The 12,321-nt window shown below is 43.2% G+C and overlaps 1 protein-coding gene across 1 annotated transcript; it reads right to left on the reverse strand.

Annotated features, from left to right (window-relative positions):
* Positions 1-4,514: 4,514 nt before the first annotated feature.
* Positions 4,515-12,119, reverse strand: psen1 (presenilin 1). The gene is made up of 11 exons (XM_058078495.1): positions 11,989-12,119; positions 10,887-10,966; positions 9,835-10,178; positions 9,593-9,734; positions 8,635-8,702; positions 8,332-8,552; positions 8,170-8,268; positions 7,535-7,624; positions 7,290-7,463; positions 5,735-5,853; positions 4,515-5,580 (listed from the first exon to the last, which is right to left on the reverse strand). The coding sequence occupies exons 2-11, from the start codon at positions 10,920-10,922 to the stop codon at positions 5,425-5,427; spliced, it is 1,449 nt and encodes a 482-aa protein (XP_057934478.1). The 5' UTR covers positions 10,923-10,966; positions 11,989-12,119; the 3' UTR covers positions 4,515-5,424.
* Between the last annotated feature and the right edge of the window lie 202 nt (positions 12,120-12,321).

Genomic DNA, 12,321 nt, shown 5'->3' on the forward strand with positions numbered 1-12,321 from the left:
TAAAGGCTTGCCAAAAACCCCAAACACAAGATTTGGGTTTTAATTGAAAAGAAATCTGCATTGAACTTGAAATAAATCCTTAAAGGAGACCTTTAATTAGCTGCCCTCCACGCTAAAGAATTCCAAAGGGAAGAAATGGGAGTTTAACGGTTGAGAAATAACACCTAAATACAGGATTTGGGAATGAAAGTGGAAACGGATGGTCAAATGGACTCTCACCTCTTAGAAAAAGACAGGAAGGACGTGTATAAATAAAGTTTGGTTGTAAAGCATCATTAGCTAACTTTTGTTTTGGACCGTGTTCACAGAGAAGGAGTGAGACCTCATGACGCAATCATTACCGGTATGAGCCGTCCAAACCACATGTGTACACTGTGTGTGTGGTTTGGAGCGAAGACAACGCCACGCCGTTCTCAGCTGAATGGTGGAAAACCGCATTCGCCCAAATAAGTCTTGTTGGGGAGAATTAGGGCTAAATGTGCGAGTGCGGAGCCTCCCACGGAGGAGCCAGTGGTGCCGTGTGATTATAGCTGTGATAGAGCACACAATGTCACGCCGGCTTTTTATACACACTGATTGTATAGCCGCTACTGTGGAACACTCACATCAGCTAGTTTGGTTTGCGGAGGCGTGGGTAAAGACCTCAAAAGCCGTTTTCTATCAGCGCATCACAGATATTAAAAATATGCTATTCACTTTTAGATTCATGGAGATGTTTCTCTCGCAGAATTTAACAAGCTTTCCACAACATCTTCGGAATTTCACCCATCCTAACTTTAGGAAATCCATGTATGACAACTGTACAGCAGTCATCAGCAACCATTGCCCGCTGGAAGAGATGGAGATCAAACCCAAACAAAATCAATAGTGCGGAGATTTTTGGGTCGCTGCTCCTTTGCTGACATCCAACTCCTGATCAAAATTTTAGGACTAGTTGAAAATTTGCAATAATGTACATTTTGTTAAGGAGATTCGAAGTAGAGTTTCAAAGCGCAACAAGAAGAAAAATAGTTAAAAGTAGACAGTTCATGTTATATTTGGAAATACATTCTTATTTTGATGTAAAACAACCCATTTTTATGTTATTTATGTTGGTATAGTTGTTGAGATTTTTTTTAGTTGGGAACTGATATTTTCCTGAAACTTACCTATGCTCTACTCCTGATTATTAAAGAACAGAAAAAGGAAACGGAAAAAAATCTTTTGGTGTGTTCCATGTTTATAGCCATGGAACACAATAATCTGTGTGCCTTGAAAGAGTAGTCCAAATGGTCTAAAATGGTACTGGTACGTTGCTGAAGAGGTTGTCTATGGAAAAATGGTTGGGATTGAACGAGTTAAGAAAACGTACAAAAAAAATATAGAGAAACATATATTTGTATTATAGTATTATTTATTGCATGAATGTTTTCCCCTTTCCCCATTTTTAGTTGGGAACTGATATTTTCCTGAAACTTACCTATGTTCTACTGCTGATTACTAAAGAACGGAAAAAGGAAACGTAAAAAAAACAATCCTTTTATAACCAAATTCTTTTGGTGGGTTCCATGTTTATAGTCATGGAACACAATAATGTGTGTGCCTTGAAAGAGTAGTCCAAATGGTCTAAAATGGTACTGGTACGTTGCTGAAGAGGTTGTCTATGGAAAAATGTTTGGGATTGAATGAGTTAAGAAAACGTTAAAAAAAAACATAGAGAAACATATATTTGTATTATAGTATTATTTATTGCATGATTGTTTTCCCATTTCCCCATTTTTTTAGTTGGGAACTGATATTTTCCTGAAACTTACCTATGTTCTACTGCTGATTACTAAAGAACGGAAAAAGGAAACGGAAAAAAAAACCAATCGTTTTCTAAGCTTTCTTTTGGTGTGTTTCATGTTTATAGCCATGGAACACAATAATCTGTGTGCCTTGAAAGAGTAGTCCAAATGGTCTAAAATGGTACTGGTACGTTGCTGAAGAGGTTGTCTATGGAAAAATGGTTGGGATTGAACGAGTTAAGAAAACATAAAAAAAAACCATTGAGAAAAATATATTTCTTTTATAGTATTATTTATTGCATGATTGTTTTCCCCTTTCCCCATTTTTTAGTTGGGAACTGATATTTTCCTGAAACTTACCTATGTTCTACTGCTGATTACTAAAGAACGGAAAAAGGAAACAGAAAAAACAATCCTTTTCTAAGCAAATTCTTTTGGTGGGTTCCATGTTTATAGCCATGGAACACAATAATCTGTGTGCCTTGAAAGAGTAGTCCAAATGGTCTAAAATGGTACTGGTACGGTGCTGAAGTGGTTGTCTATGGAAAAATGGTTGGGATTGAACGAGTTAAGAAAACGTACAAAAAAAACATAGAGAAACATATATTTGTATTATAGTATTATTTATTGCATGATTGTTTTCCCCTTTCCCCATTTTTTTTTAGTTGGGAACTGATATTTTCCTGAAACTTAACTATGTTCTACTGCTGATTACTAAAGAACGGAAAAAGGAAACGGAAAAAAAAACCATTCGTTTTCTAAGCTTTCTTTTGGTGTGTTTCATGTTTATAGCCATGGAACACAATAATGTGTGTGCCTTGAGGGAGTAGTCCAAATGGTCTAAAATGGTACTGGTACGTTGCTGAAGAGGTTGTCTATGGAAAAATGGTTGGGATTGAATGAGTTAAGAAAATGTACAAAAAAGCCATAGAGAAAAATATATTTGTATTATAGTATTATTTATTGCATGATTGTTTTCCCCTTTCCCCATTTTTTAGTTGGGAACTGATATTTTCCTGAAACTTACCTATGTTCTACTGCTGATTACTAAAGAACGGAAAAAGGAAACGTAAAAAAAACAATCCTTTCATAACCAAATTCTTTTGGTGGGTTCCATGTTTATAGCCATGGAACACAATAATCTGTGTGCCTTGAAAGAGTAGTCCAAATGGTCTAAAATGGTACTGGTACGTTGCTGAAGAGGTTGTCTATGGAAAAATGGTTGGGATTGAATGAGTTAAGAAAACGTTAAAAAAAAACATAGAGAAACATATATTTGTATTATAGTATTATTTATTGCATGATTGTTTTCCCCTTTTCCCATTTCCTGTTTGGCATATGATTAAAGCGAGCACCCAACCTTGGTGACCACGGTGAACGGTGTCCAATAAAAAGCAAGGCCGTTCACGCCTGCAGCTCCCATCTTGAACCAGCCTGAAAAGATCTAAACCTGACATCGGCGCCAGGAGAGAAATGTCAGGAAACGTCAGGCCACAAGACGCCAGCATGGATGTCCACCATGGGGCCGCGTCGGAGGTCCCGTCAGAGCTGGCGGCGTAGCTTCTGTGCCTGCCTCTCCTTGGCGTTGAAGGCGTACTTGGTGTCTTGGAGCTGCTCGATGATCTCCTTGGCCTCCTTCAACTCGCCGGCAAGCTGGCTGTACTTCTCCACCAGCTCCTGGTTCTCCCTGCGGAGCTCCACCACCAGCTGGCTCAGCTCCTCGCTCTGCCGGCCGCAGTGCACCTTCAGCTGCTCCATCTCCGACAGAGTCTCCTCCATGCGCCGCACCAGGCTCTCCAGCTTGTCCTTGGACATCTTTGTCTGCTTCGGTCTTGGAGTGTTGTCCTCGTCTCGGCGGCCGCTTCTTCATGGGCGATTATTCTAATCCTAAATTCCCTCCTGTTCTTCCATGCGGTGTTGTAATCCCCTTAGTGGATCTATCCTGGGAGACCTTGCGTACAAACACGCATCATCTAGAGTTCCTGGTGAGCTCCTTAACCTATGCTGCTGGTGGAAAGGAGTGCGTGACGTCATGTTCCACTGAGATTTTTTGGAATAAACTCGCCAACATTGACACCAAAGCCTGACATGAGACCTCACTTGGGGTCCATCTTTTTCCTGGGGGGTCAACTCCACTGCATTCTGATTGCTTTGTTTACGTTACACCCACAGATCACTTCACCGGGTACCCTCCCTAGTCCGGGATCCTCGACAGGATTATGCAAAGAACCATTCCGATTCAAGTGTGGACAAGGCAGGTACGTGGGCCGGTGAAAAACCCATTCCATTTTAGGAGCTGACCCAGGAATCTGATCTGAATCTGGGATCTTCATCCACAGTCCATAGTCCATAATCAACTCATAATTGCCTCCTTTTTATTTCACATTCCAGTACTTAAATAATAATACTTTTTTTTGTCCGTACTATTAACCTGAGGGTGGGGGCACGGAAATGAGCCTCCCGCCCCCCCATCATCTGTTGGGTTTGGTCACATGGTGGACATTTGATGACATCTGAGCAGCATTGGGGTGCTGCAAAGGGCACAAAGAGCGCCCCCCCCCCCCCCCACCCCAAGATTGCCAACCACAACCACGAATGAACGTGTTGACTTCCTGTATTCAACATACACCATAGACAGAGATCATGGGACATCAAGCCCCCCCCCCCCCAGATGAAACCCCAGTACAAGTCAAGGCCCTCCCCAACCTGAAGTCCTCCAGTAAGGAGCCGAGCTCCAAAACCGACAAAGCTGGAATGCACGTGGGGCTCGAACACAGCACCTTGGGAATGGCGGACATGCGTCATAAGGCGTCATACCGGAAAGCGTAAAAAGCAGTGTTGATTGATCGTGATTGTTTATTTAAAAAAGGAACATTGGAATTTGCATAACAGACATATGCATGGAAAGGACACACGAAAAAAAAATGTTCCCTCAAAAGACCAACAATGTTTCTTCTCCATCACGAGTGCAGCTCTGACATCATGTGGATCATCACGTCACCACTTTATTCTTCACGTGCTCGTGCGTACGTGGCGGACAGGAGCGAAGGGTCCCGTGTGATGCAGGAAGTCGGCGACAGCACCAGGCCAGCCTCGGGCGGTGACGGCGGGTTTGAATCCGGTGAGTGAGCGCATTTTTATTCCCGCGACAAAAATCAAAACGAGTGGGACTGAGGTGCCCCTGAGCAAGGCACTGGACCTCCTGCAACTCAGGCTAACAGAATGACCGCAGGCAGGTCGCTGGTTGAACTTTGACCTCCTCGGAGCGGCTGGGTGAAATGTGCCAACGTGGGATTTGATCATTATGTGAGGGCTTCTGGGCGAGGGAGGAGCTCGTTGAACTGCCTCAACTTCCTGGTGTCCCTGAGCAAGGCACCTGCCGTCCCAGTAGAAGACGCCTGGTCAGACCGAGTGAGGATGCGGGGCCTCCCTGCATGAAGACAAGGTGCTGAAGTCCCGCCGGGAGTCTGAAGTTTGTGTTGCGCCTGAGACGGGATGAAACCGCTGGAAGGTCCGTAGTCAACGCCTCTCGATTTTATAAGAACAAACAGGTGAGAACACCCTCCATCAGGCTGACAGAAAAGGCAGAACTAAAAAAAAAAAAAAAAGACGTCCTGTCCTCGGGTGGATCCTCCGGCTGTAGAAAAGGCCAATGGTGCTAAATGTAGAACTGGTGCAGCGCCAGCTCGTCCATGAAGGGGCGTACCAGGTTATCAGTGGCAAAGTAGAAGACCAGGCCAAAGAAAATGGAGATGGGCAGAGCGGGGAGCGCCTTCTTGAAGATGGCGAGCAGGAGCAGGGTCAAACACAAGCCCTGCAGGGGGGGGGGGGGGGGAAACCACACGCCGGGTTACATCACACGCTTGGCTGACATCAAGAAGCCGACGACAAGGCGACTTATTTGCGGTGACGACCATGAGGCGTCGCCCCAGGGCGGAGCCCGAAAATAAGCGGCTGTGGCAACTCACAATGAGGATGGCGACGAAACAGGCGAGCGTGGTGTTCCAGTCGCCGCTGGCGGCGGCCGAGGCTTTTCCCACCAGCATGCTGTAGAAGATGAAGTCTCCGAGGCCCAGCTTGACGCCCCCTGAGGACAAAGGACGCCACATTGAGGGGGGAGATCGCCACCCCTGCCCCGTCCCCTCTTTGCCTCAACTTGTAATTAGCGCACACGCGTACGCTGATGGGCGAAACGACACACAAACAGGATGAGGAAGAGGAGTTCCATACCTGTGCCGCCTGTGAGCAAACATGATTGACACTTCATCCTTTTATATTCAGATCAAAATCGAATTTGCATGTTCTGGAGATGAAATATTTGAGATCACCCAGCAGTTGTCAGTTTGTATTGGCAAAAATAACATGAATTCAATATTAAAGTTGACCTCCATTGGATTTTTAGTATTGTTGGCCCATAATTCTTATACTATATGGGCAGCCATTTTTGTATAAACACCTCACGTGGACTACAGCACGCCGGGCTTTGCAGCGGTATATCAAAAACGTGTTTTTCGAGGAATACCTGGAATATGAAATGATAAAAAATTTTCATTACAAAGATATTTCAAGAAAACAACCCGACCGGGTCATTTTTGACCCACTTATGGAAGGTTGGGGTAGTAACACAAAAACACAAATTTCTTTAAATGTATAAAAGGTAAGTTAAAAATGTGAATGGCATGATATCAAAAACATGTTTTTTGAGGAATACCTGGAATATGAAATGATAAAAAATTTTCATTACAAAGATATTTCAAGAAAACAACCTGACCGGGTCATTTTTGACCCATTTATGGAAGGTTGGGGTAGTAACACAAAAACACATTTTTTTTTTTAATGTATAAAAGATAAGTTAAAAACGTGAACGGCATGATATCAAAAACATGTTTTTTGAGGAATACCTGGAATATGAAATGATAATTTTTCATTACAAAGATATTTCAAGAAAACAACCTGACCGGGTCATTTTTGACCCACTTATGGAAGGTTGGGGTAGTAACACAAAAACTAAATTTTTTTTTAATGTATAAAAGATAAGTTAAAAATGTGAATGGCATGATATCAAAAACATGTTTTTTGAGGAATACCTGGAATATGAAATGATAACAATTTTTCATTACGAAGATATTTCAAGAAAACAACCTGACCGGGTCATTTTTGACCCACTTATGGAAGGTTGGGGTAGTAACACAAAAACACAAATTTCTTAAAATGTATAAAAGATAAGTTAAAAATGTGAACGACATGATATCAAAAACATGTTTTTTGAGGAATACCTGGAATATGAAATGATTAAAAATGTTCATTTTAAAGATATTTCAAGAAAACAACCTGAGCGGGTCATTTTTGACCCACTTATGCATCTAAGGGTTAAAAAAGACTTAACGACCTGAACGACCTATGCTAAGGTGCGTAGCACCCAAAATGTATTGAAGTTCTGTATGTGACCCTTCAGGAAAAAGCTTTGTAATCGTAAACAAGCACTGATATTTCATCAAAGACGTAAAAAAACATGGCACTCACGCTCCTCGTCGTCGTCGTCCAGAGGAGGACGATCCGAGGGCATCTGCTGGATCTCCCGCCGACTCTGCTCCGTGGACTGCAGCGGCCCCAGCTGGTGCTCCTGGTGGCTGACCCAGGACGGGGTGAAGCCGCCGTCGTCCTGAGATGGGCTGGACGGCACCGGGGACGCCACCGCTGTGGACAGGTGTCCGCTAGTTAGCAACGTGGGGGGGGGATTGTCTTTCTTTCAGGTTCATTTGTTTCACCTTCTTGAGGCTCCGGCAGAGGTGAGGTCGCGTCTGCGGAACTCTTGGGCGGGGCCGTGTCGGCCATGTTGACGAGCCACACCATTGTAGCTTTGGGAGGGAAAGTGAAAGCATCACATGGACGTTCTCGTCTAGGCATTTTTATACGGTTGACACGTGTGGTCAGCAGCATCCATTCTTCCTCTTGGGAAGAATGTTTGGGCTGGTATCCGTGTTCTAATCTCGGCTGTGGAATTCTTGGTGGAGTTTATATGTTAATGCTGGGTTTGTGTGGGATCCGTGCAGACGTTCTGTCTTCGCTAGCGTCTTCAATGCCTCACAAATATGGGCAAACATTTTTTTGACAAAAGATTCTAAAAAATGCTTTAATTAGTGACTGTATATTCTATTGTCCATAAGTATGAATGGTTGTTCGTCTGTATGGGCCCTATGATTGACTGGCGACCAGTCCAGGGTGTACCCCGCCTCTCGCACAGAGTCAGCTGGGATAGGCTCCAGCATACCCGTGTGACCCTAGTGAGGATAAGTGGCATAAAAGATGGCTCATTTAGCCATTTTTATGCTTAATTTAGGCTAATTCCAAGTACCACATGCTTATATATCCATATTTTTAAAAAAGTCAGAGATCATCTTACACGAGTAGATGAGAGCGGGAAAGATGGGTTCATTCCTCTCCTGAGCCGTCTCCACCAAGATCCTCAGAGGCCCTTTAGGACAGAGCACGGCCAACAGATCTGCAGGAAGAAACGCAGCAGAGTTTACGTGTCTCCAAGTCACAACGATATGCGAGTATTTACCGTAGACGGATATGACCGCTAATATCAGCCACGCGGTCCACTCCGGCAGGTACTTGATGAACACCAGCGCCATGAGAGCGCTGATCATGATGAGGTAGGCCTGCTGGAGGCGCAGAGGCCCTTTCCAATGGATGCACATCATTCCCACCACTCCGAAGTTCCAGATGACGACGGCCAGAGTGAAGTAGTCCATGGCCACGTTGTAGGTCTTGAACACCTCTCTGGGGGCAGCGAGAGAGAGAGAGAGAGTCAGTCAGCGCAAAGTAAGAGGAGACAAGACACGAGATGGTTTGTGGGGCTTACTTGAGGTAGATGTAAGAAAAGAAGAAGAGCAAGAGGAGCGAGGAGAGGAAGAGCCAGCCTTGGATCACCTACGGAAACAAACATTTCAACCGAGGAACATTTTAAACCAGGGGTCTCAAACAAGCGGCCCGCGGGCCAAATGTGGCCCGCAGGACACTAGTTTGAGGCCCCCGCCTTGATATGAAAGTTTAATGTTAGTGCGGCCCGCGCAAGTTTGATATGGATGCTGTATGGTATCATGTACCCAGAAAAAATTATTACGTTTGATTCATGTTCATGTTAAAGGTTAAATAACGGTTAATAGTTATCCTCCCTATCCGTGTGGAAGTGGTAAGTTTTGGCTATTTAAGTTGAAAGGAAATAACTTGAAGGCTACCGTTTAGGTCGCTAGCTCTCTAGTTTGCGAGTTAGCATGTGTCTCAAGACCCTGCAGTTGCGCAATATGTTGTAAATAAAAAGAGTATAAATGTGACTATAGTCGTGTTTTGTCATGTCTACAGGGCTCTAATAATGCTTTGTTCATTTTAATCTGAAAAAAATCATTTGTCTACCCACCAACTATATGTGGTTTCTTAACTTTTTATTATTTGCCCTTTTATTATTATTATTATATTTATTTATTACTGATTGATTTTCTTTATTCTTGATTTGTTCATTTATTTTTCATCTTATTTTGTGCAGAAAAATAAAAAAGATATTTGAGAACAGCGGAATGTTTTATCAGAGCTTTTCTTGTAGAAAATCGGAACCAAAGCACTGAAAAAGTTTGTATATTTTTCTGTTTTTAATAAATGCGTTTTTTTGTTTTTTTTTTGAAAACCTGATGCGGCCCAGCCTTGCCCAGACCCTAGCTCCAGTGGCCCCCAGGTAAATTGAGTTTGAGACCCCTGTTTTAAACTGCCTGTAAAAGGCGCCATCTTTCCCCCGTGTGAGAGCATAGACGGCTGTGGGCGGGTACCTTGTAGCAACGGTACTTGTACAGCAGCACCAGCACCAAAGTCATGACGATGATCACCGTGATCATGATGATGGCATTCAGGATGGAGTTGACCGCTCTTTGGCCCACCGTGTCCGTGTCCTCGGGGAAAGGTGTGTAGATACTGGTGGAGGACACACAATGTTAGCATCCGAGAGAACATTGCATTGGCTCCACCTAGTGGTGCTGCATCTGTACTACATTTACAAAATATGCGCGCTCACAGTCTCTGGCCGTCGTTCTGCGTGTAGAAGCTGACAGACTTGATAGTCGCCACGACGACCACCATGCAGAGCGTGACGGGAACGAAGAGCATAATGACGTGCTTGGCGCCGTATTTCAGCGTCAGCTCCTCGTCATCCTCCTCCTCCGCTTCCACCACGCGAGGAGGAGGCCTGGCCGCTGGGGCCTGGCCATTCTGCTCCGGACCGCTGCCGCCTCCGCCTCCATCATCTCCTCCACCTCCTCCTCCAGTACCTGAACCCCCTCTGGATCGAGCTCTGGTCATGCCGGCTCCTTGGTGCTGCTGCTGAGGGTGGTCTGGAGCTCCGTTGGCCTCCTGCTGGTCCTGTCCACAAGAAACCAATGCAAAAGAACGCACTGAAATATCCACATAAATCAAGCCTTATTTTAGCATGTTATTTACGTTGATAAAGCAAATAGAAATGAGGCATTGTTATGAAAATGACTAACCATGTAGTCAAAAAACACTACATTATCCTTTTCACTTTCTCACGTACTCCAAATAATTATTAAAGCACAAAAAATAGCATTACTGAATGCGGGGAATGGAGTCAAGTAACATGAGTAGCTGTGTCATCTCAAGAGTATCAGCAGACACGTGGATCTCGAGGCACGACCAGACATGCAACAAACATGTCCAGGCCTCCAAGTGTGCGTTTGTGTTGCAGGCCTGTGAAGAACTCCAGTCGGTGTGAGTCCAATCGACATTTGGCCAGGCTTTATCTCTGATTTGACTCATTTCATGCGAGTCACACAATAAATGTGTGTTCCACGGTACAAAGAGATAGACTACGCGGTAGGTACTGGCCCGTTATTGAGGCTATAAAATGGACTTTGGCCGTATGACTGGCCTGCACGGCCTCGCCTTTATTTACAGTAAATTGAAACCCTGTATGTTCTTCAAACTGTAGGCCGCCTGTGACACACACACACACACACACACACAAAACACACTTGCTGCAAGTCAGTGTGGTCTCTTAAGCAATCATTACTCAACATATCCTCTCCACACACTCACACCTTTCACACTCACCGTGTTGTTTTCCACATCTTGTGCACTGTTTGCCATATTCAGACCAGCTGACCCTCTAGTGCACTGTCTATTGTGTTGCGCTGGAAAAAAGACAGGAAACTTAGTTAAATAATGATAACTTAAATTATTTTAAGTTAAATATGACTCGAGATGACAAAGATACAAGCATGAGGAAGAGACTAATAAGAAGTGTGACTGCTCACTCCCATGTGACGACTAACCTACAAAATATTTGGGCCACAGCGGAATACTACAAGGACACAGTAATAGAATTAGAGAATAAAAGAAAATAAAGTCCGAAGTTTCTCAGAAAAATTTATCACAATGTAGGGACAACAATCTGGAACTTTGGTATCAAAAATATTACCTCAAATAAATTTAAGGATAAATAATTGTTTAAAAAAATATATAAGATCAATATAGATCTGTATGAGAATGTGATTATATGAAGTGGTGTCGTGTCTTTATTCAAATATTTAATATTTCCACCCAATTATTGTATTTGAAATCACAGCCCTATTCCCAGATAATATTTCCCTTTATTTTAGTAACATTACAATTTTTTCCCACTCAGAATTTTTATTTAATTCCTGGCTGGGATCCTTGTCACATTCAAAAATTAATTCTAATTTGGCAACTATTAAAAAACGTGTAGCCACGACAGAAAAGCTCTAATTCCAGGACTAGCAGTTTTGCTAAAATCAGAATTTCAAGACTTGCAATGTTTCTTTTTACCATTTTGGACAGACTGTTGAACTTATATGTGTATTTTAAAATGAATCAATATTAAAGCCCCAGTGAATATTTGGGCGGGACTATAGTGGTCAAGCTACACATTAACAACATTTATCGCGTTAAAAGGCATAGCTTTAATATTCATAGGGAAGGATGATATTCCTAACAGTGTCGGGGATTCAACTTTTACCGACCAAACGATGCCGACTGGAAGCATCTGTTATCATTAGCCAAGCTACTGCTAAACAAGCTAGTTAGCCAACAATGACATAGCGGCACAACATGCGGCTGCGAACACACTGACATTGTTAGCTTAGCCGTGTAAATATCGTTCCTGAACAGAAAGGTATGAATTAATCCAACTTACCGGCCGCTTACGGTGACAAATGGGAAGGGAGTTGAGTGTAAATGTGTTTTGAACCGGGGTACTTTCCCCTCTTTGTTCTTCCTGTCTTCTGAGCCTACTTCCGGTTTCTCTCTCTATCTCTCCCTCTCTCGCTCCCCCTCTCTCTTTTTTTAAATTAACTTTATTGCTTGTGTCTTGTGTTGAAATCTGCCTCTGCCTGAGTTAATAACACGATCTGCCACCTGAAATGTTGAAACTGTTGTCAATTTTAACACAGCATCTTATACTATTTATTTATGAATGAATGTGTCCTAATATATAACACGTTATAACACAAACAACAAACTTCTAAAT

Source organism: Doryrhamphus excisus, chromosome 7 (genome assembly GCF_030265055.1).
Source record: "Doryrhamphus excisus isolate RoL2022-K1 chromosome 7, RoL_Dexc_1.0, whole genome shotgun sequence".
In the NCBI taxonomy this organism is placed as follows: Eukaryota; Metazoa; Chordata; class Actinopteri; order Syngnathiformes; family Syngnathidae; genus Doryrhamphus; species Doryrhamphus excisus.